This window comes from Rhinoraja longicauda, chromosome 16, assembly GCF_053455715.1.
Source record: "Rhinoraja longicauda isolate Sanriku21f chromosome 16, sRhiLon1.1, whole genome shotgun sequence".
NCBI classification, from domain to species: Eukaryota; Metazoa; Chordata; class Chondrichthyes; order Rajiformes; family Arhynchobatidae; genus Rhinoraja; species Rhinoraja longicauda.
In genome coordinates this window covers 3556619-3580815 of record NC_135968.1, presented here as the reverse complement: position 1 = coordinate 3580815, position 24197 = coordinate 3556619, and the positions used below count along the sequence as shown (strand labels likewise).

Here is a 24197-nt window from a genome sequence, read left to right as displayed (position 1 = left end):
TTACCTAACACCACTTCCCGACTAACCTGGATTTCCCTCAGTTCCTCCATCTCATTAGACCCCCGGTCCCCCGCTATTTCCGGCAGACGGTTTATGTCTTCCTTAGTGGAAATCACTACACTTACAAGTGCCGAATATTTGAACTCGTGCAGCATTGACAGGTGTCATCCCCCCATCCCTTCCCGGAGCGCACAGAGGAGAGGAAATACAAGATCATTTTATTGGAGTCATCCCAGGTGGCCAAATATACATTGCATGCAAGAGAAACACAGGGTTCACAACAGACCTAATTTATTTGTCACATATCCAAGACATGAAGTTCCAAACAGTAAAATGATACTATAGATACTCACAACAACAAAACAAACTCCAACAGTGGCCAGTGACCAGGTTTAAAAAATCAAAAATAATCTATTCGACTACGATACAAAATAATACTTACAAATCAAAACCGTGGTAACGCACCCACCACAATACAAATGTACCATATTATCTAAGACACTGAATTTTTAAATAACTATAATACAATCCTTGTGCGCAGTGGCAGAGTTGCTGCCTTACAGCGACCAGGTGGGCCAAAAAGAGCCTGTTTCTGCACTGTTTCTCTAAACTAAAAACTAAACCAAACTAATTGAGAATATGGGCTCAGTCCTGGGTGTGATGAACAGCAGTGGTAACTGCAGACTCCAACGACAGGTGGTCTCTTTGGCAGCCGTGCTCGTCCTGGGTGGTCTCTCTGGCTGCCGCGCCCGTCTTTGTTCGTGGCGACCGGCAACGGGGTCCGGACTTGACCGGCTCTGCATCTGTGACCGGGTCTGCTGCAGCGAGGCTGTGCGGCGCCCGGCGCGAGCTCCCTGCCCAGGCGGGTTTCCGTCTCTGCGGGACGCTCCCCCGCCTCACCGCGATCCCTTCTGCCGTGCGCGGCTCGCTGAGCCCCTCCACACACCCAGAACCGGCTAACGGCCTCTCCTCGGTGTGAATTTGCCGGTGCTTCTTCAGAATGCCCACTCGAGTGAATCTCTTGCCACAATCGGGACAGGCAAACGGTTTCTCTCCAGTGTGCACGCGCTGGTGGATTCTCAGACTATCAAAGTGAGCAAAGCCCTTCGCACACTCAGAGCAGCTGTACGGCTTCTGCCCGGTGTGAATACTCTGGTGTCTTACCAACGTCGATGAATGAGCGAATCCCTTCCCACACTCACTACAGGTGAATGGCCTCTCCCCAGTGTGAACTCTCTGGTGTGTTGTCATGACAGACAAACTAATAAATCCCTTCCCACACTCGGGGCAGACGAAGGGCCTCTCCCCGGTGTGAGTTCTCCGGTGGATCTGCAACTCAGACGAATGAAAAAAACCTCCCCCACATTCAGCGCAGGTGTGTGGCTTCTGCCCGGTGTGAATACTCTGGTGTCTTGCCATCGACGATGAATGAGCGAATCCCTTCCCACACTCACTACAAGTGAACGGCCTCTCACCAGTGTGAACTCTCTGGTGTATTGTCATGTCAGACAAACGAGTAAATCTCTTCCCGCACTCAGCGCAGGTGTGTGGCCTCTCTCCGGTGTGAATTCTCTGGTGGATCTGCAACTGAGACGAATACAAAAAACCCTTCCCACATTCAGCACAGGTGTGTGGCCTCTCTCCGGTGTGAATTCTCTGGTGTATCTCTAACGCAGCTGATTCAATGAATCTCTTCCCGCACTCAAAGCAGACGAACGGCTTCTCCACCGTGTGAATTCTCTGGTGGATCAGCAACTGAGACGAATAAAAAAAACCCTTCCCACATTCAGCACAGGTGTGTGGCCTCTCTCCGGTGTGAATTCTCTGGTGTATCTCTAACGCAGCTGATTCAATGAATCTCTTCCCGCACCCAGAGCAGACGAACGGCTTCTCCACCGTGTGAATTCTCTGGTGGATCAGCAGCTGAGACGATCCAATGAACTCCTTTCCGCACTCGAGGCAGGCGAACGGCCTCTGGCCGGTGTGAATCTGCTGGTGCCACGTCAGCTGGGTCCCTCGAGAGAATTCCTTCCCACAATCGGGACAGGCAAACGGTTTCTCCCCAGCGTGAACTTGCCGGTGGTGTACCTTCAGGTGAGAAGATTGGCTGAATCCCTTCCCACACTCGGAGCAGACGAAGGGCCTCTCCCCGGTGTGAGTTCTCCGGTGGATCTGCAACTCAGACGATTTAAAAAAACCCTTCCCACATTCAGCACAGGTGAGTGGCCTCTCCTTGGTGTGAATAAGCTGGTGCCTCTCCAGGTTGACTGCCTGAGTGAATCCCTTCCCGCAAGCCGGACAGGGAAATGGTTTCTTCACAGTGTGAACTTGCCGGTGGACCACCAGGGTGCAGGCTTGTTTGAACCCCTTCCCACACTCAGAGCAGATGAACGGCCTCTCGCCGGTGTGAATTCGCTCGTGCCTCAACAACGTAAATGAACGAGCGAATCCCTTTCCACACACGGAGCAGACAAACGGCCTCTCCCCAGTGTGGATTTGTTGGTGCCTCCTCAGGCTGTCCGCTTCAGGGAATCCCTTCCCACAATCGGGGCAGGCAAGTGGTTTGTCCACAGCGTGAAGTTGCTGGTGGGTCACTAGGTGGGAAGCTTGGTTGAACCCCTTCCCGCACTCAGAGCAGATGAACGGCCTCTCGCCGGTGTGAATTCGCTGGTGCTTCTTCAGACTGCCCGCTTGAGTGAATCTCTTGCCACAATCGGGACAGGCAAACGGTTTCTCTCCAGTGTGCACGCGCTGGTGGATTCTCAGCTGATCAAAGTGAGCAAAGCCCTTCGCACACTCAGAGCAGCTGTACGGCATCTGCCTGGTGTGAATACTCTGGTGTCTTGCCAACGTCGATGAATGAGCGAATCCCTTCCCACACTCACTACAGGTGAATGGCCGCTCCCCAGTGTGAGTTCTCCGGTGGATCTGCAACTCAGACGAATGAAAAAAAACCTTCCCACATTCAGCGCAGGTGTGTGGCCTCTCCTTGGTGTGAATAAGCTGATGCCTCTCCAGGTTGACTGCCTGAGTGAATCCCTTCCCGCAAGCCGGACAGGGAAATGGTTTCTTCACAGCGTGAACTTGCCGGTGGACCACCAGGTGGGAGGCTTGGTTGAACCCCTTTCCACACTCAGAGCAGATGAACGGCCTCTGGCCGGTGTGAATTCGCTGGTGCATCAACAACGAAAATGAACGAGCGAATCCCTTTCCACACACGGAGCAGACAAACGGCCTCTCCCCAGTGTGGATTTGTTGGTGCCTCCTCAGGCTCTCCGCTTCAGGGAATCCCTTCCCACAATCGGGACAGGCAAGTGGTTTGTCCACAGCGTGAACCTGCTGGTGGGTCACCAGGTGGGAAGCTTGGTTGAACCCCTTCCCGCACTCAGAGCAGGTGAGCGGCCTCTCTCCGGTGTGAATTCTCTGGTGTATCTCTAACGCAGCTGATTCAATGAATCTCTTCCCGCACTCAGAGCAGACGAACGGCTTCTCCCCCGTGTGAATTCTCTGGTGGATCAGCAACTGAGACGATTCAATGAACCCCTTTCCGCACTCGAGGCAGGCGAACGGCCTCTGGCCGGTGTGAATCTGCTGGTGCCACGTCAGCTGGGTCGCTCGAGAGAATCCCTTCCCACAATCGGGACAGGCAAACGGTTTCTCCCCAGCGTGAACTTGCCGGTGGTGTACCTTCAGGTAAGAAGATTGGCTGAATCCCTTCCCACACTCGGAGCAGACGAAGGGCCTCTCGCCGGTGTGAGTTCTCCGGTGGATCTGCAACGCAGACAAATTAAAAAAACCCTTCCCACATTCAGCGCAGGTGTGTGGCCTCTCCTTGGTGTGAATAAGCTGGTGCCGCTCCAGGTTGACTGCCTGAGTGAATCCCTTCCCGCAAGCCGGACAGGGAAATGGTTTCTTCACAGCGTGAACTTGCCAGTGGACCACCAGGTGGCAGGCTTGTTTGAACCCCTTCCCACACTCAGAGCAGATGAACGGCCTCTCGCCGGTGTGAATTCGCTGGTGCATCAACAACGAAAATGAACGAGCGAATCCCTTTCCACACACGGAGCAGACAAACGGCCTCTCCCCAGTGTGGATTTGTTGGTGCCTCCTCAGGCTGTCCGCTTCAGGGAATCCCTTCCCACAATCGGGGCAGGTAAATGGCTTCTCCACGGTGTGAACTTGCCGTTGGGTCACGAGGTGGGAAGATTGTTGTAATCCGTGCTCACACTCAGAGCCGGCGAGTAATTTCTCCATGCTGTGAACTCTCTGGCCTCTGGTCGGATCAACTGACACAGCGAATCCCTCCCACGCATTCAGGTGCCGGTGAAATGAATGAGTTTGAGATTCCCGGACATTAATCCTCTGCTTCTTCTACCCTGGAAAAAGAGTTTAGAGTAAATTAGATTTCAAGATCAATTTATTATCACATGTACCAATTAAGGTACAGTGAAATTTGAGTTACCATACAGCCATACTAAGTGAAAAGCAACAAGACTGCATGCACATAAAATTTAACATAAACATCCACCACAGCAGATTCCATATTCCTCACTGAGATGGAAAGTAATAAGGTTCAATCATCTTTCTCTTTGTTCACTTCAGGGCTGTATGACCATCCGCAGTCATACCCCGGACAGGTAAACGATTAACAGGTAAAGATCAGTGTTTCAGACAACTTCTATATCTGAGGTGAACTGTGACATCACACTGTGACAGTGAGCCTGAAAGTAAGGTGGAGGAACAAGCCCCCATTTTCTGTCTGGGCTCAACAGCAAATTGGCTGACTTTTGCCATTATGAATATTGACTTCTTTATCTTCAAGTCACCCTTGCTTTTCCCTCTTTCAACAACCCGCCCCCTTCCCTGTTCTCTGACCAGTCTGACTGTCCCCGATTACATTTTATCTATGTTTGCTTTGTTGTGACCTACTCCTAGCTAACAATGATCTATTCTACATTTTCCTAGATCTCCATTACCTTTGCCTCGTCCACACACCTTACACTTCCTCATCTCCATATCTCCCTCTCCCCTGACTCTCAGCCTGAAGGACGGTCTCGACCCAAACTGTCACACCTTTCCTTCTATCCAGAGATGATGTCTGTCCAGCTGAGTTCCTCCAGCATTTTGTGTCCAGCTGCCAAATTTCTTTCTGTCTGCACCACAGCGGTCCATTTCAGCCATTCCTCCATCCGGGATTTGGCCCAGGTTTTCACTCCTCACCTGTTGGGCAAGTCCCATGTCCCCACAATGAGCAACACGGTGTATCTGTGGCTGGTCTAGTGGACATTCTGGTCCTTGGTGGCCCTGTCCCAGTGTGGATTGTTGGTGGTGAACATGACAACGGCAATGTCATTGAACGTCACAGGTAGAGACCCCTCAGACAGGGCCGTCTTAACGCATGGGCCTGATGGGCACTTGCCCGGGGCCCCACGAGCATAGGGGCCCCATGCTGATCTGTGTATGTTAAGAGACTTGCAATAAATAAATACTACTTTAAAAATGTAGGTTCAATAAGTGTTTTTTTTCGCAACATTTTCCATCCCTAAGTGCTTCTCACAGCGATCTGTTTCGCAACAATTAGCTCCCTAAGTGCTTTGCTTTTCCATACCTAAGTGCTTCTCACAGCGTTCTGTAAGTGCTTTTCGCCACAATGTGGCACCCTAAGTCCATCCCTAAGTGCTTTTCGGTAAGTGCTTTTCGCCGGCACGACAGGGGGGGCTGGTAGGGAAAGGGGGGTGGGGGAGAGTAACGGTGGGGGCGACGGGGAGGGTGGGAGGAGGAGGAGCCCCAGTACACTGCTTTGCCCAGGGCCCATAATGCTGTAAAGACGGCCCTGGGTCAGGCAGCATCTCTGGAGAGAAGGGGCGGGTGACATTTCGGGTCGAGACCCTTCCTACAGACTCATGGGTGGGTGGGGAAGGTGCGCGGGTCGTGGTCCGGGTCGGGACGCTTCCTCTCACCGCTCTGTCCGTGCATTCAATGCGCTCCCACCGTGTCCCCGAGGGCCGCACCGATCCCCCCCGCAGCCGGGGGGCCGCTCCTCAGTGCTGACTGACCCCCGCGCCCGGCTCCTCGCTCCTCCCTGCGGACAGCATCGCTTCCGGGGGCTCTCCGCGCCTGCGCGCTTGGTATCGCCTGCAACATAGGGCGAGTTCAGGGGTGCGGAGGTTTCTGGGTAAAGAGGGCGCCATGGACATGACCTGAAATCACCGCTCCCCAATGGGCAGCAGCCACTTGGTCCTTGTATGTGGAGAGTCTGGTCGATCACTTGTGAAAATGATTACACTTACAAGTGCCTCAGAAGGCAGTGGAGGCAAATTCTCTGAATGCATTTAAGAGAGAGCTAGATAGAGCTCTTAAGGAGAGCGGAGTCAGGGGGTTTGGGGAGAAGGCATGAACGGGATACTGATTGAGAATGATAAGCCATGATCACATTGAATGGCCTACTCCTTTAAAAAAAAAAAAAATTTTAATATATTTTTTTAAGTTTTGCAGAACTTTTTTAAACAAGTCATTCCTCCCAACCCCCCTCCCAGATCCCTCCCCTTATATTAATCCTTAATAAGAAAAAGAAAGGAAAGATAAAGAAAACAGAAAGATTGCCTGGGTGATGGAAGTTCTGAACACGCTCCATGGAGTTCCAATCAGAATAAACTATTTATGTATATGTACTTCTCCCCCAAAAGGACCAACGAGAATATCAGCAACTCTTCTATGTGTATCGACCCATTTTTTGTAAATAAGGGCGCCAAACATTTTAAAACGTATCATATTTGTTCCTTAAGTTATAAGTAATTTTTTCAGAATGGCCTACTCCTGCACATATTGCCGAATATTGAAACTGTCAGACTCATGAACCAGATACAAGTTTCACCCACTCACCCTCCCCGGACTAAACAGAGGAAGAGGGAGTACTAGAACATTCCATTGGGATCATCAGGGAAGCCGGGAAGCATTGTGAGAGTCATGTTTTTACTACTTCTCCAGTGCTTTTAACACCATTCGGCCTGCACTACTAGGGAGCTGGTGTCTGTTCAGTGAGAAGATTGTTTGCATCCTGTCCTACACTCTGAACAGACGAACGGCCTCTCCCCAGTGTGAATTCTCCAGTGTATTTGTAACGCAGATGAATGAGTGAATCCCTTCCCACAGTGCAGGTGAGTGGCCTCTCCTTCGTTGTGAATAAGCTGGTGTTTCTCCAGGCTGTCTGCCTGAGTTTATCCCTTCCCACAATCGGGGCAGGGAAATGTTTCTTTCACAGCATGAACTTGCTAGTGGGTCACCAGTTGGAAAGCTCGGTTGAATCCCTTCTCACACTCAGAGCCGGTGAATGGCCTCTCCCCGGTGTGAATTCTCTGGTGTACCTGTAACGCAGATGATTCAACGAATCTCTTCCCACAATGGAGACAGGCAAACGGTTTCTCCACAGCGTGAACTTGCTGCTGGGTCACCAGGTGTGAAGATTGAGTGAATCCCTGTTCACACTCAGAGCTGGTGAGTAGTTTCTCAATGCTGTGAACTCACTGGTATCTCGTCAGATCAACTGACACAGTGAATCCCTCCCACGCGTACAGGTGCTGGATAAAATGAATGTGTGTGAGATTCCCGAACATCAATACTCTGCTTGTTCTACCCTGGAAAAAGAGTTTACAATAAATTAACAGGTAAAGACCAGTGTATCAGACAAGGTAATTAATTTTGTCTCTGCGGTGAAATACGACGTCTCACTGTGACAGAGAGGCTGAGAGTAAATTGGGGGAACAAGCGCCTCATCTTCTGTCTGGGCTCAACATCAAATTCACCTACGTTCTTTCTTTGTTAGAGTGGGCCATTTCTTCCACTCCTTCACCTGGGATTTGGCCCAGGTTTTCTCTCCTCGCCTGTTGGACAAGTCCCAGGTTCCCACTGTGAGCAACACAGTGTTTCACTGGCTGGTCCAGTGCACATTCTGCTCACTGGTCACCCACCCCCAGAGGATTGATGGTGATAAACATGATGATGGCAATGCCATGGGGTGCCACAGGGAGAGGACCCTCGGACTATCTTTAAACGGACCTTATCTTGCACTGAACGTCATTCCTTCTCTCCTGTTCCTCTGAGACTGTGGTCGGCCTGATTGTAATCGTGAGTGGTAAGGGTGTGGGGTAAACATTGTGTGATTTGTGTAAGCAGTATTGAATGTACGTGTAGCCACCGGACGGAGTTTTGTAAAGATCAGGTATTTATTTCTCGAATAAAGCCTATTTTGATTTTTTTTAAAAAATCATGTGAAGACACAAACTAGATCTCCTCGACTTGATCAAAAAGTCAAGTCAATTTTATTTGTATACTAGCACAAGTGTGCCCGTTGGGCCCGTCCTCGTAGGGTTTCCATTGTAACCGGGAGGGGAGTGGGGGGCAGGGAAGGGGGAGGGAGGGAGGAGGGAGGTGTGGAGGGGAGGGGGAGAGAGGGGGGAAGGGTAGAGGGGGAGGGGAGAGGAGGAGGGGGGGAGGGGAGGGGGAAGGGGGGGAGGGAGAGGGGGTAGGGGGAGGGGGAAGACCTCCCCTTTTCCCAGTACCCCTCTTTCCCCGTTGGGCCCGTCCTCGTAGGCTTTCCATTGTAACCGGGAGGAGGGGAGGGAGGGAAGGGGGAGGGAGGGAGGAGGGAGGTGTGGAGGGAGGAGGGGAGGGGGAGGGGAGGGGGGAAGGGGGGAGGGAGAGGGGAGGGAGGGGGTAGGGGGGAGGGAGGGGGACCTCCCCTTCTCCCAGTACCCCTCTTTCCCCGTTGGGCCCGTCCTCGTAAGGTTTCCATTGTAACCGGGAGTAGGGGAGGGAGGAAAGGGGGAGGGAGGGAGGAGGGAGGTGTGGAGGGAGGAGGGGAGGGGGGAAGGGGGAGGGAGGGGGACCTCCCCTTTTCCCAGTACTCCTCTTTCCCCGTTGGGCCCGTCCTCGTAGGGTTTCCATTGTAACTGGGAGGAGGGGAGGGAGGGAAGGGGGAGGGAGGTGTGGAGGGAGGAGGGGAGGGGGAGGGAGGGGGGGAGGGAGAGGGGAGGGAGGGGGGGTAGGGGAGAAGGGGGGAGGGAGGGGGACCTCCCCTTTTCCCAGTACCCCTCTTTCCCCGTTGGGCCCGTCCTCGTAGTGTTTCCATTGTAACCGGGAGGGGGGGGGAGGGAGGGTGGAAGGAGGGGGGAGGGGGAGAGGGATGGGTGGAGGGAGTAGGGGAGGGGGGGAGGGAGTAGGGGACAGAGGGATGGAGGGAAGGAGGGAGGGGGGAGTTAGGGGGGGAGGGGTGAGGGAGGGGGACCTCCCCTTTTACCAGTACCCCTCTTTCCCCGTTGGGCCCGTCCTCGTAGGGTTTCCATTGTAACCGGGAGGAGGGGAGGGAGGGAAGGAGGGAGGTGGGGAGGGGGAGGGAGGAGGGGAGAGGGAGGGAGGGGGGAAGGGGGAGGACCTCCCCGGGAGGGGGGGGAGGGAGGGTGGAAGGAGGGGGGAGGGGGAGAGGGATGGGTGGAGGGAGGGGGGGAGGGAGTAGGGGAGGGAGGGATGGAGGGGGGAGTTAGGTGGGGAGGGAGTTGGGGAGGGAGGGGGAGGAGGGAGTGGGGATGGAGGTGGGAAGGAAGGGGGAGGAAGGGGTTGAGGGGGGAAGGGGGACCTCCTCTTTTCCCAGTACCCCTCTTTCCCCACCACCAAGCCCCCTCCGCAACGACCCCTGTTGTCCCCCTCCCCAGTCCCCATTCTCAGACCCCCCCATTCTCTCTCTCACCCAGACACACTCTAAGTGCTTTTTTCGAAACACTTGCCCCGGTGGCCCACGAGCATAGGGGCCCCATAGAAACATAGAAAATAGGTGCAGGAGTAGGCCATTCGGCCCTTCGAGCCTGCACCGCCATTCAATATGATCATGGCTGATCATTCAGCTCAGTAGCCTGTACCTGCCTTCTCTCCATACCCCCTGATCCCTTAAGCAAAAAGGGCCACATCTAACTCCCTCTTAAATATAGCCAATGAACTGTCCTCAACTACCTTCTGTGGCAGAGAATTCCACAGACTCACCACTCTCTGTGTGAAGAAATGTTTTCTCATCTCGGTCCTAAAAGACTTCCCCCTTATCCTTAAGCTGTGACCCCTGGTTCTGGACTCCCCCAACATCGGGAACAATCTTCCCGCATCTAGCCTCTCCAACCCCTTAAGAATTTTATATGTTTCTATAAGATCCTCCCTCAGTCTTCTAAATTCCAGCGAGTACAAGCCCAGTCTATCTAGTCTTTCCTCATATGTAAGTCCCGCCATCCCAGGGATCAATCTGGTGAACCTTCTCTGTACTCCCTCTAAGGCAAGAACGTCTTTCCTCCGGTTAGGAGACCAAAACTGCACACAATACTCCAGGTGCGGTCTCACCAAGGCCCTGTACAACTGCAGCAGAACCTCCCTGCTCCTAAACTCAAATCCTCTTGCTATGAATGCCAACATACCATTCGCTTTCTTCACTGCCTGCTGCACCTGCATGCTTGCTTTCAATGACTGGTGCACCATGACACCCAGGTCACGTTGCATCTCCCCTTCTCCCAATCGGTCACCATTCAGGTAATACTCTGCTTTCCTGTTCTTGCCGCCAAAGTGGATAACCTCATTTATCCACATTATATTGCATCTGCCATGCATTTGCCCACTCGCCTAATCTATCCAAGTCACTCAGCAGCCTCCGAGCATCCTCCTCGCAGCTAACACTACCACCCAGCTTCGTGTCATCCGCAAACTTAGAGATGTTGCATTCAATTCCCTCGTCCAAATCATTAATATACACTGTAAATAACTGGGGTCCCAGCACTGAGCCTTGCGGTACCCCACTAGTCACTGCCTGCCATTCCGAAAAGGTCCCGTTTTCTGCCCCTTAGTGTTTCGTAGCTCTACCCATATCGATTCCACTTCCTCAAAGCTAATGTCCTTCCTTTCCACTGCTTTAATCTCCTCTCTAACCAGTAACGCTACCCCACCTCCTTTTCCTTTCTGTCTATCCCGCCTGAATATAGAATATCCCTGGATGTTGAGCTCCCAGCCTTGGTCACCCTGGAGCCATGTCTCCGTAATCCCAACTATATCATAGTCATTAATAACTATCTCCACATTTAATTCATCCACCTTATTACGTATACTCCTTGCATTGAGACACAAAGCGTTCAGGCTTGTTTTTACAACTCTCTTACCCCTTGTACGATTATGTTGAAAAGTGGCCCTTTTTGATTTTTGCCCTGGATTTGTCTGCCTGTCACTTTTACTTTTCACCTTGCTACCTGTTGCTTCTACCCTCATTTTACACCCCTCTGTCTCTCTGCTCCAGCTCCCACCCCCCTGCCACATTAGTTTAAATCCTCCCCGACAGCACTAGCAGACACTCCCCCTAGGACATTGGTTCCATTCCAGCTCAGGTGCAGACCGTCCTGTTTGTACTGGTCCCACCTCTCCCAGAACTGGTTCCAATGTCCTAAAAATTTGAATCCCTCCCCCATGCACCATTTTTCAAGCCACGTATTCATATAAAATATCCTCCTATTCCTACTCTGACTAGCACGTGGCACTGGTAGTAATCCAGAGATTATTACCTTTGAGGTCCTACTTTTTAGTTTATCTCTTAGCTCTCTAAATTCACCTTGTAGGTCCTCATCCCGTTTTTTACCTAAATCGTTGGTGCCAACGTGCACCACGACAACTGGCTGCTCACCCTCCCCCTTCAGAATGTCCTGCAGCTGCTCAGAGATATCCCTGACCCTTGCACCAGGGAGGCAACATACCATCCTGGAGTCTCGTTTGCGGCCGCAGAAACGCCTATCTATTCCCCTTACAATTGAATCCCCTATCACTATAGCCCTTCCACTCTTTTTCCTCCCCTCTTTTGCCGCAGAGCCACCCACGTTGCCATGAACTTGGCTGCTGCTGCCTTCCCCTGATGAGGCATCTCCCCCAACAGTATCCAAAATGGCATATCTGTTTAGGAGGGAGATGACCGCAGGGGACTCCTGCATTACCCGCCTACTGCTACGCTGGCTAGTGGCCACCCGTTTCCTTTCTGTCCGCCTATCTTTTACTTGTGGTGTGGCCAACTCGCTATACGTGCTATCCACGACCTTCTCAGCCTCTTGGATGCTCCAGAATGAGTCCAACCGCAGCTTCAACCGTTCAATGCGGTTTGCCAGGAGCTGCAGCTGGACACACTTCCTGCACACGTAGTCATCAGGGACACCGACAAAATCCCTGATCTCCCACATGTTGCGGGATCAGCATTCCACGGGGCCGATCTCATCTGACATGTCTTACCCCCAAATTAAATCAAATCCCTCTTAATTTTTTAAACTGTACCTTTACTAAAAAGCACTGAACCCTTAACTCACTGAACCCTGAACTCACCGAACCCTTAACTCACTGAACCCTGAACTCACCGAACCCTTAACTCACTGAACCCTGAACTCACCGAACCCTTAACTCATTGAACCCTGAACTCACCGAACCCTTAACTCATTGAACCCTGAACTCACCGAACCCTTAACTAAAAGTACGAATAAAAAGCAGAATTACAACGCCCAATCAGCTGCTTCCTCTAGTCCGCTTCCACCAATCAGCGGCTTCCTCCAGAACACTTCTTTTAAAGTGTGTGGGGACGTTTATACGCCAACGCTCCAACTGGGCCTCTGGGTGAACAAAGCCCCGCGCTGGGTTTTTAAACCTACCGCCCGGACGCTGCTCCAACCGCTTCCAACCGCCTCTGGGTGAACAAAGCCCCGCGCTGGGTTTTTAAACCTACCGCCCGGACGCTGCTCCAACCGCTTCTGGGCCTCTGGGTGAACAAAGCCTCGCGCTGGGTTTTTAAACCTACCGCCCGGACGCTGCTCCAACCGCTTCCAACCGCTTCTGGGCCTCTGGGTGAACAAAGCCCCGCGCTGGGTTTTTAAACCTACCGCCCGGACGCTGCTCCAACCGCTTCCAACCGCTTCTGGGCCTCTCTCTGTTTGCATTGTTGTGACCTACTCCTAGCTAACAATGATCTATTCTACATTTTCCTAGAACTCCATTACCTTTGCCTCGTTCACACACCTTGCACTTCCTCATCTCCATATCTCCCTCTCCCCTGACTCTCAGCCTGAAGGACGGTCTCGACCCAAACTGTCACACCTTTCCTTCTATCCAGAGATGATGTCTGTCCAGCTGAGTTCCTCCAGCATTTTGTGTCCAGCTGCGACGGGAAGGGTGGGAGGAGGAGGAGGGGCCCCAGTACACTGCTTTGCCCGGGGCCCATAATGCTGTAAAGACGGCCCTGGGTCAGGCAGCATCTCTGGAGAGAAGGAGCGGGTGACATTTCGGGTCGAGACCCTTCCTACAGACTCATGGGTGGGTGGGGAAGGTGCGCGGGTCGTGGTCCGGGTCGGGACGCTTCCTCTCACCGCTGTCCGTGCATTCGATGCGCTCCCACCGTGTCCCCGAGAGCCGCACCGATTGTCCCCGCAGCCGGGGGGGGCGCTCCTCAGGCCGCGCCTCGGTGCTGACTGACCCCCGCTCCTCCCTGCCGCCGATCCTCCGGAGTCTTTTGTCCGCGGACCGCATGGCCGCACCACTTCCGGGGCTCTCTGCGCCTGCGCGCTTGGTATCGCCTGCAACATCGGGCTAGTTCTGGGGTGCGGAGGTTTCTGGGTAAAGAGGGCGCCATGGACATGAGCTGAAATCACCGGATCAGCGTCCCCTAAAGGGCAGCAGCCACTTGGTCCTTGTATGTGGAAAGCCTGGTCGATCACTTGTGAAAATCATTACACTTACAAGTGCCTCAAAAGGCAGTGAAGGCCAATTCTCTGAATGCATTCAAGAGAGAGCTAGATAGAGCTCTTAAGGATAGCGGAGTCAGGGGGTATGGGGAGAAGGCAGGAACGGGGTACTGATTGAGAATGATCAGCCATGATCACATTGAATGGTGGTGCTGGCTCGAAGGGCCGAATGGCCTACTCCTCCCCCTATTGTCTATTGCCGAATATTGAAACTGTCAGACTCATGAACCAAATACAAGTTTCACCCACTCACCCTCCCCGGACTAAACAGAGGAAGAGGGAGTACTAGAACATTCCATTGGAGTCATCAGGGAAACCGGGAAGCATTGTGAGAGTCATGTTTTTACTACTTCTCCAGTGCTTTTAACACCATTCGGCCTGCACTACTAGGGCGCTGGTATCTGTTCAGTGAGAAGATTGTTTGCGTCCTGTCCTACACTCTGAACAGACGAACAGCCTCTCCCCAGTGTGAATTCTCCAGTGTATTTGTAACGCAGATGAATGAGTGAATCCCTTCCCACAGTGCAGGTGAGTGGCCTCTCCTTTGTTCTGAATAAGCTGGTGTTTCTCCAGGCTGTCTGCCTGAGTTTATCCCTTCCCACAATCGCGGCAGGGATATGTTTCTTTCACAGCATGAACTTGCTAGTGGGTCACCAGTTGGAAAGCTCGGTTGAATTCCTTCTCACACTCAGAGCCGGTGAACGGCCTCTCTCCGGTGTGAATTCTCTGGTGTACCTGTAACGCAGATGATTCAATGAATCTCTTCCCACAATGGGAACAGGCAAACGGTTTCTCCACAGCGTGAACTTGCTGCTGGGTCACCAGGTGTGAAGATTGAGTGAATCCCTGCGCACACTCAGAGCTGGTGAGTAATTTTTCCATGCTGTGAACTCACTGGTATCTTGTACAGGTGCTGGATAAAATATATGTGTTTGAGATTCCCGAACATCAATCCTCTGCTTGTTCTACGCTGGAAAAAGAGTTTACAATAAATTAACAGGTAAAGACCAATGTATCAGACAAGGTAATTAATTTTGTCTCTACGGTGAAAGACGACATCAACACTGTGACAGAGAGGCTGAGAGTAAATTGGGGGAACAAGCTCTCATCTTCTATCTGGGTGGGCCATTTCTGCCACTCCTCCACTTGTGATTTGGGCCAGGTTTTCACTCCTCACCTGTTGGGCAAGTCCCACGTCCCCATTGTGAGCAACACGGTGTTTTCGTGGCTGGTCTGATGGACATTCTGCTCACGGGTCACCCACCCTGCGAGAGATTAATGGTGGTGAACTGAACGTTATTCCCTGTTCCTCTACACTGTGGTTTGCCTGATTGTAATCATGTTTGGACACCAAATGAATGAATGAATAAATTTATTGGCCAAGTATGTACACATACAAGGAATGTGCCTTGGTGCTCCACTCGCAAGCAACAACATGAACACCCAGTAAACAATTAAGAATAAAGCAGAAAACATTAAGAATACAACATTTTAGTTTAAACATGTGAATGAAATAAACTAGAGCGAAAAGAGACTACGGACTTTTGGTTATTGAGTAGAGTTACTACTAGCGGGGAAAAAACTGTTTTTATGTCTGTGGCGGCTTTGACAGTCCGGAGTCGCCTTCCAGAGGGGAGAGCTTCAAAGAGTTTGGGTGGCCAGGGTGAGAGGGGTCAGAGTTGATCTTGCCCGCTCGCTTCCTGGCCCTTGCAGTGCACAGTTCGTCGATGAGGGGGAAGGTTGCCCCCCCCCCCTCCGACCCTCTCCCCTACAGGGTGTCCAAAGATGAGGATGGCAGGTGAGAAGTGCAGCCAGAAGGCAAGTAGCAGCCCCTTTAGATATTGGAACAGGGGGCTGCAGCCTCACCACTCCATGTACACGTGGTACACAGACTCTTCCACCCTACAAAAGTGGCGGGTGGCTGGCGAGTCTGTGAACCGCGAGAGAAACAGGTTGCAGGGCACTCCTCGGTGCAATACCCTCCTCCCCGATGGGCAGAATCCCTGCGTAGAGGGACCCCTGATGTTCTCCACAATGGCAGGGTCCGCTGCCTGACAGTACCAGAGACCCAGGTTCACTCCCCTCCTGTGGTGCTCTCTGTGTGGAGTTTGCACAATCTCCCCGTGACCTTGTTGGTTTCCTCCGCATGCTCCTGTTTCCTCCCACATCCCAAAGAGGTACATGCAGGTTTGTAGATTAATATGCCTCCGTAATTCCCCCTGGCATGTGAGTATTTTTGTGTTCGACAAATCACTAGGTTCAGACAACAGAGTTTGATTCACCAAGCAATTTATTACATTGCTAAATAAGGCACATAAACTCAGGTGTCTCTGCACGCGCTCACAAACCCTGAGTACGCAGCAGAGCACGCTGCTGGATGTTCCTGTCCTCGATCACCTGGCACCGTTCGCAACACAGTCCAAAGCTGGGGCTCTCTTGACCGAAAGGGCGCCTGACACCATCCTTTACGGCATTTCATATCAGACCATGCCACTGCCTGGGGTTACCAACTGTCCCGTATTAGCTGGGGCATCCCGTATTTTGGGCTAAATTGGTTTGTCCTGTACGGGACCGCCCTTGTCCCGTATTAGGCAATGTCCATACCGCTGGGATGCAGGCTGCCCAAGCGAAATAGGACGTGCTGTTCTTCCAATTTGCGCTGGGCCTCACTCTGGCAATAGAGGAGGTCAGATTGGGAGTGGGAGTGGGGGGGGGGCGGTTGAAGTGCTGAGCCACCGGGAGAGCAAGTAGGTTAAGACCGACTGAGCGGAGGTGTTCAGCGAAACGATCGCCGAGCCTGCGCCTGGTCTCGCCGATGTAGAGAAGTTGACACCTGGAAAAGCAGATACAGTAGATCCTGCTGTCTTGCTTTCCTCACCAATGCTATGCTTTCCCAGGGAATTCCGAGACACCCTGACCACAGCTGCAAGGTCAATTCTCGGAGATAACGCGTCTGAATCTTGTTTGCGAGGCGCTTTGGAATGCAGAGCTGTTGATTTAGTTAATAACTCCATGTTGCGTTTACTACAGCTGAAATTGTCTGCTTAACCCTTACACCAGACTCCACCCCTTGGAGTTATTCACCTGTTCAGTGCGAGCAAAAGGTGGGACTCACTTGAATATTTGAGCTATCGGCTCACCCATCAGGTAACGCACTAGCACTATCCTACACAAACCAGGGACATTTTTTACATTTACCCCAGTGTGAACCCTCAGTGCGTGAGAACGCACGACCCCCCACCCCCCCCCCCACACTCGGAGCAGGTGAACGACCTCTTCCCGGTCTGAACCCGCGGACCTGTCGGTCACCTCTCCCCGGAGTCAACCTGCTGTTGCCACTTCGGCCGCCCAGCTCGAAGGAATCGCTTCCCGCCGACGGGACAGGCAAACGGCTTCTCCACCGCGTGAACTCGCCGGTGACTCTTCAGGTGAGAAGATTGGCTGAACCCCTTGCCGCACTCAGAACAGACGAACGGCCGCTCCACGTTGTGGGTTCTCCGGTGTATCTGCAACGCGGATGAAGAAATGAGACCTTTCCCGCACTCGGGGCAGGTGAACGGCCTCTCCCCGGTGTGAGTTCTCCGGTGGATCTGCAGCTGAGACGACACATTAAACCCCTTCCCACAGTCAGAACAGGTGAACGGCTTCTCCCCAGTGTGAGTTCGCAGGTGTACCAGCAACATGGACGATCCACAGAACCCCTTGCCACACTCTGGGCAGGTGAACGGCTTCTGCCCACTGTGAAGATGCTGGTGTTTCTTCAGTTGGCACGATTGAGTGAATCACTTCCCACAATCTGCACAGCCGAACGGTTTCTCCCCGACGTGAAGCTGCTTGTGAACCCTCAGCGTGTCGGAACGCGTGAATCCCTTCCCGCAATCGGGGCAGGTAAACGGTTCCTCCCCGACGTGAACTTGCTGGTGAATCCTCAGTGCGTAAGAACACGAGAACCTCTTCCTGCACTCAGGGCAGATGAACGGCCTCTCCCCGGTGTGAGTTCGCTGGTGTCTCAGCAACGCGGATGAACAAATGAAGCCCTTCCCGCACTGACAGCAGATGAACGGCCTCTCCCCAGTGTGAATTCTCCGGTGCGCCTGCAGATGAGATGACCCGATGAACCCCTTGCCACACTCTGGGCAGGTGAACGGCATCCCCCCAGCGTGAACGTGCAGGTGCCTCTTCAGCTGGCACGGCTCAGCGAATCCCTTCCCGCAATCGGGGCAGGTAAACGGTTTCTCCCCGACGTGAACTTGCTGGTGAATCCTCAGTGTGTGGGCACGCGTTAATCCCTTCCCACACTCAGGGCAGACGAACGGCCTCCCCTCAGTGTGAATCTGCTGGTGCCCCTTTAGCTGGCTAGCTCGAGAGAATCCCTTCCCACAATGGGGGCAGGCAAACGGTTTCTCCACAGCGTGAACTTGCTGCTGGGTCACCAGGTGTGAAGATTGAGTGAATCCCTCGCCACACTCAGAGCTGGTGAGTAATTTTTCCATGCTGTGAACTCACTGGCATCTCGTCAGATTAACTGACACAGTGAATCCCTCCCACGCGTTCAGGTGCTGGTGAAATGAATGAGTTTCAGATTCCTGAACATCGATCCTCTGCTTGTTCTACCCTGGAAAAAGAGATTACAATAAATTAACAGGTAAAGACCAGTGTTACAGACGAGGTAATTTTTGTCTCTGCGGTGAAATACGTCACACTGTGACAGAGAGGCTGAAAGTAAATTGGGGGAACAAGCGCCTCATTTTCTGTCTGGGCTCAACATCAAGTTCATCAACTTAATTTCTGCCTTCGTTAGAGTGGGCCGTTTCTGCCACTCCTTCACCTGGAATTTGGCCCAGGTTTTCACTCCTCCCCTGTTGGACAAGTGCCAGGTCCCCACTGTGAGCAACACGGTGTTTCACTGGCTGGTCCAGTGAACATTCTGCTCACTGGTCACCCACCCCCAGAGGATTGATGGTGATAAACATGACGATGGCAATGCCATGGGGTGCCACAGGGAGAGGACCCTCGGACTATCTTTAAACGGACCTTATCTTGCACTGAACGTCATTCCTTCTCTCCTGAAGGGTCTCGACCCGAAACGTCACCCATTCCTTCTCTCCCGAGATGCTGCCTGACCTGCTGAGTTACTCCAGCTTTTTGTGAATAATTCCTTCTCTCCTGTTCCTCTGAGACTGTGGTCGGCCTGATTGTAATCGTGAGTGGCAAGGGTGTGGGGTAAAAATTGTGTGATTTGTGTAAGCAGTATTGAATGTACGTGTAGCCTCCGGACGGAGTTTTGTAAGGATCATGCATTGTATATATTTATTTCTCGAATAAAGCCTATTTTGATTTTTTTTTAAAAATCACGTGAAGACACAAACTAGATCTCCTCGACTTGGTCAAAAATTCAAGTCAATTTTATTTGTAGATATCACATTTAAAAACAACCCACGTTGACCAAAGTGCTGTACATCAGTTCAGGTACTAAGGATCACTTCAAAATTTAATCACTACACTACTCACTCCGGGGCACTCTGCGCCTGCGCGCTTGGTATCGCCTGCAACATAGGGCGAGTTCTGGGGCGCGGAGGTTTCTGGGTAAAGAGGGCGTCATGGACATGAAATCACCGGCTCAGCGTTCCCCAGTAGACAACAGACACTTGGTCCTTGTATCTGGAGAACAGTGACCTCCCGCAAACGACGTAGTCGTTTAGTTGTGAAAACTATTACGTTTACAAGTGTCGCAATTCAGACTTATGAACCAATAACCGTTTTACCTTCCCCGAATAAACAGGTAAAAGACGAACAAGTACATTCCAAAGAAGATAACAGAGGAGAAAGACTGAGTGACCAGATGCGCCAAATGACCTGCCTAGGTATATTGTTTGCAGAGAGAGTCACAGATGTTTTACAACAGAACTTTATTTGCTACATATCCAAGATATTAAAATCCAGCCCGGTTATATGAAGTACTAACAACATAAGAATAAACTCTAAATGTAACCCAAATTAGCCCTGGTTGTGATGAACATCAGGAATAACCACAGAGACAAAAAATGCAGTCGCTTGTGGACTTGCAAGAGGTGTTAAACACTGAACCAAGATCTGAGTTAAACCTTCTCCGAGTGTGAACGAGCTGGTGTGCCATTATCTCAGTGAAACCCTTCCCGCACACTAAACTGGTGAATGTCCTCTCATTGATGTGAATTCTATGGTGTGTCACCAGGTTAGATTTACCAGTGAAACCCGACCCTCAGCAGGGAGAAGCAAATGTTTTCCACACAGCATGAATTCGTTGTTGGATCTTCAGCTGAGCAAGTTGTATGAATCTCTTCTCACACTAAGAGTAGATGAGTGGCCTCTCCCCAGTGGGAATTCTCTGGTGTGTGAGTAACGCAGATGACTGAGTGAATTCTCAGTCAAAATCCACCCAAACTCAAACCCCCAATGGTGCCCAGTGAACAGTATTCAGTCCTAGATGTGATGAGCAGCAGCAGATACTGCAGACTCCAACACCAGTAGACACTTGTGGACTTGCAGCCAGATTCAGCAACTGTGAACAGAGCTTAGTTAAACAGCAAACAGATTCAGCAACTGTGATGGTTAAACTCCACCCCTCCCCTCCCCTCCCCCCAGTGTAAACTCACTCATGGGTTACTCGGTTGGAAGACTGAGTGAAACACTTCCCACACACAGAACAGGTGAACGGCCTCTACTCAGTGTGAATTTGCTGGTTGGTCACCAGGTCATCAGTGTTGACCTGCCCACAGTTGGGAGAGGCAAATGGTTTCCTCACAGTGTGAAGTCGCTGGTGGGTCTTCAGCTGGGAAGACTGAATGAATCTCTTCCCACACTCAGAGCAGGTGAACGGCCTCACCCCGGTCTGAATTCTCTGGTGTCTCTGTAATGCACCTATGTTAGTAAACCCCTTCCCACACAGAACAAATGAACGGCCTCTCCCCAGTGTGAATTCGCTGGTGTACTTGTAGCCCGTGTAATTTACCAAACCCCTTGTCACACACAGAACAAGTGAACGGCTTCTCCCCAGTGTGAAACCGCTGGTGTGACTGTAGGTGAGATGACTGCATAAATCCCTTCCCACATTCAGACCAGGTGAACGGCCTCTCCCCGGTGTGAATCCACTGGTGTGTCTGTAGCCCAGATGATGCAGTAAATCCCTTCCCACACGCAGAGCAGGTGAATGGCTTCTCCACTGTGTAAATTCTCTAGTGCCTCTTCAGTTTGTAGGCCTGAGAGAATCCCTTCCCACAATCGGGACAGGGAAATGGTTTCTCTCCAGCGTGAACATGCTGTTGGTGCCTGTTCAGATTGTTTGCTTGAGTGAATTCCTTCCAACAATCAGGACAAGGAAATGGTTTCTCCACAGCGTGATCTTGCTGCTGGGAAGATTGAGTGAATCCCAGCTCACTCTCAGAGCTAATGAATAATGTCTCCATGCTGCGTAATTTATGGAGCCACGTCGGCTCAGTTGACACAGTGAATCCCTCCCACACCTTCAGGTGCTGGTTAACTGAAGGAGTTTGAGATTCCCGAACATCAATTCTGTGCTTGTTCTATCCTGCAAAAAAAAAGATTACAGGTAAAGATCAGTGTTTCAGATGAGGTGATTTTAGTCTCCATCCTCCTCTTCTTCTTGCGTTTGAGGCAGCAGAAGTTATGAAGCTGCTTGTGCTTCTGCTGTGTTTGTTGTCGTTCGCCTGACTGAGGTCAGTTGACAGGGCTCACCACGGGGAGGTCAACAACATGAGTCTCCATGATGAACTAAGACGTCAAACCGTGACAGCGAGGCTGAAAGTAAACTGGCCAAGTGCTGATATACCTCAGTGGGTCAGGCAGCATCCCTCAGGAACGTGGATAGGTGATACTTTGATTCAGGGCCCTTCAGATCTGATGCTTTACGATAACACGATGTGAATATTTTTGTAAACCAGCACCCGTAGTTTCTTGCATCTACTGATCAGACTCCTTGGTGGGCAGGAACCCCTGCTTGTGTTTCCAAATACGTCCAGCGGTTCAGCAGCAAAGCGCTCGTGTGTTCCCCATGCCCACCCTTTTACCCACAACCCCCCACCTAACTAGAAACAGGTCTATCCATCACGGTGCAATCGATGCGCATGCGTCCACATGCTGCCAGCACCTACACTGAACGGAGGGAGGGGGAAGGACCGGCACCCTCCCCCCCATCAGAATCAGTCCCAACCCGAAACATGCTCCCCGACCCACTGAGTTGCGTCGATCTTTGGAATAAACTTGCATCTGCGCTTCCTTTGTATTATATTTATTATATCAAATCCCGGTAGAGCTACTGCCTTCCAGCGGTAGAGTTGCTACCTTACACCGCATTCAGCGCCGGAGACTCGGATTGCACCCCCACTGAGGGTTTCTTCCCACACACCAAAGACGTACAGGTGTGCAGGTTAATTGACTTGGTGCAAATGTACACAAACTGTGTGTCGGGTCGTGTTAACGTGCGGGGATCTTTCGAGTCAGGACCCTTTTTTTCTGACCGGCTGCGTTACTCCAGCGCTTTGTGTCCTTTTTTTGAGAAGCCGCATCCGCAGTTCCCTGTGTCTACTGACCAGACTATCTAGGGGGCAGGGAATCCATGTTTGCGCTTCCAAACGCGCTCTGCGGATCGGAAGTAACTCTCCGGTGTGTTACCCATGGCCGCACCGTCCCCAGGTGGCGGGCCACCGTGTCCCCGAGGGCCGGCTCCCCGCTCCTACCTGCCGCCGATCCTCCGGAGTCTTTAGTCCGCGGACCGCATGCGCGCCTTGACCTCACCACATCCTGCGCTCTTCGCGCCTGCCCTCTAGGTATCGCCTGCAACATAGGGCGAATTCTGGGTCGCGAAGGTTTCTGGGTAAAGAGAGCGCCATGGACATGACCTGAAATCACCGGCTCAGCGTTCCCCAATGGATAAGATCCACTTTGTCCTTTTGGGTGGAGAGTCTGCAGTCGATTTAACACAACGACCTCTCTGATCATAGAAACATAGAAAATAGGTGCAGGAGTAGGCCATTCGGCCCTTCGAGCCTGCACCGCCATTCAATATGATCATGGCTGATCATCCAGCTCAGTAACCTGTACCTGCCTTCTCTCCATACCCCCTGATCCCTTTAGCAAAAAGGGCCACATCTAACTCCCTCTTAAATATAGCCAAGGAACTGGCCTCAACTACCTTCTGTGGCAGAGAATTCCACAGACTCACCACTCTCTGTGTGAAGAAATGTTTGCTCATCTCGGTCCTAAAAGACTTCCCCCTTATCCTTAAGCTGTGACCCCTGGTTCTGGACTCCCCCAACATCGGGAACAATCTTCCCGCATCTTGCCTCTCTAACCCCTTAAGAATTTTATATGTTTCTATAAGATCCCCCCTCAGTCTTCTAAATTCCAGCAAGTACAAGCCTAGTCTATCCAGTCTTTCTTCATATGAAAGTCCCGCCATCCCAGGGATCAATCTAGTGAACCTTCTCTGTACTCCCTCTAAGGCAAGAACGTCTTTCCTCAGATTAGGAGACCAAAACTGCACACAATACTCCAGGTGCGGTCTCACCAAGGCCCTGGACAACTACAGTAGAACCTCCCTGCTCCTAAACTCAAATCCTCTTGCTATGAATGCCAACATACCATTCGCTTTCTTCACTGCCTGCTGCACCTGCACGCTTGCTTTCAATGACTGGTGCACCATGACACCCAGGTCATGTTGCATCTCCCCTTCTCCTAATCGTTCACCATTCAGGTAATACTCTGCTTTCCTGTTCTTGCCGCCAAAGTGGATAACCTCACATTTATCCACATTATATTGCATCTGCCATGCATTTGCCCACTCGCCTAATCTATCCAAGTCACTCTGCAGCCTCCTAGCATCCTCCTCGCAGCTAACACTGCCACCCAGCTTCGTGTCATCCGCAAACTTAGAGATGTTGCATTCAATTCCCTCGTCCAAATCATTAATATACACTGTAAATAACTGAGCCTTGCGGTACCCCACTAGTCACTGCCTGCCATTCCGAAAAGGACCCGTTTATTCCTACTCTTTGTTTCCTGTCCGCCAACCAATTTTCTATCCACCTTAACACTGAACCCTCAATACCGTGTGCTTTAAGTTTGTACACCAATCTCCTATGTGGGACCTTGTCGAAGGCCTTCTGAAAGTCCAGATATAACACATCGACTGGTTCTCCCTTATCCACTCTACTAGTTACATCCTCGAAAAATTCTATAAGATTCGTCAGACACGATTTGCCTTTTGTAAATCCATGCTGACTTTGTCCGATGATTTCACCACTTTACAAATGTAATGCAATCACATCTTTAATAACTGACTCTAGCATTTTCCCCACTACCGATGTTAGGCTAACTGGTCTATAATTCCCCGTTTTCTCTCTCCCTCCCTTT

The 24197-nt window shown here is 51.6% G+C and overlaps 1 protein-coding gene and 2 pseudogenes across 2 annotated transcripts; all 3 read right to left on the bottom strand.

The window, feature by feature from the left end:
* Positions 1 to 645: 645 nt before the first annotated feature.
* On the bottom strand, positions 646 to 7404 carry LOC144601403 (uncharacterized). Its single transcript, XM_078413494.1, has 3 exons — positions 7365 to 7404; positions 1259 to 4376; positions 646 to 1159 (listed from the first exon to the last, which is right to left on the bottom strand). The coding sequence occupies exons 2-3, from the start codon at positions 4252 to 4254 to the stop codon at positions 646 to 648; spliced, it is 3510 nt and encodes a 1169-aa protein (XP_078269620.1). The 5' UTR covers positions 4255 to 4376; positions 7365 to 7404.
* A 9688-nt stretch (positions 7405 to 17092) lies between these two features.
* LOC144601402 (uncharacterized) lies at positions 17093 to 18396 on the bottom strand (annotated as a pseudogene).
* Positions 18397 to 19255: 859 nt separating this feature from the next.
* On the bottom strand, positions 19256 to 22522 carry LOC144601127 (uncharacterized; annotated as a pseudogene). The gene is made up of 2 exons (XR_013548244.1): positions 22376 to 22522; positions 19256 to 21354 (listed from the first exon to the last, which is right to left on the bottom strand). The product of XR_013548244.1 is annotated as an uncharacterized LOC144601127 (transcript).
* Between the last annotated feature and the right edge of the window lie 1675 nt (positions 22523 to 24197).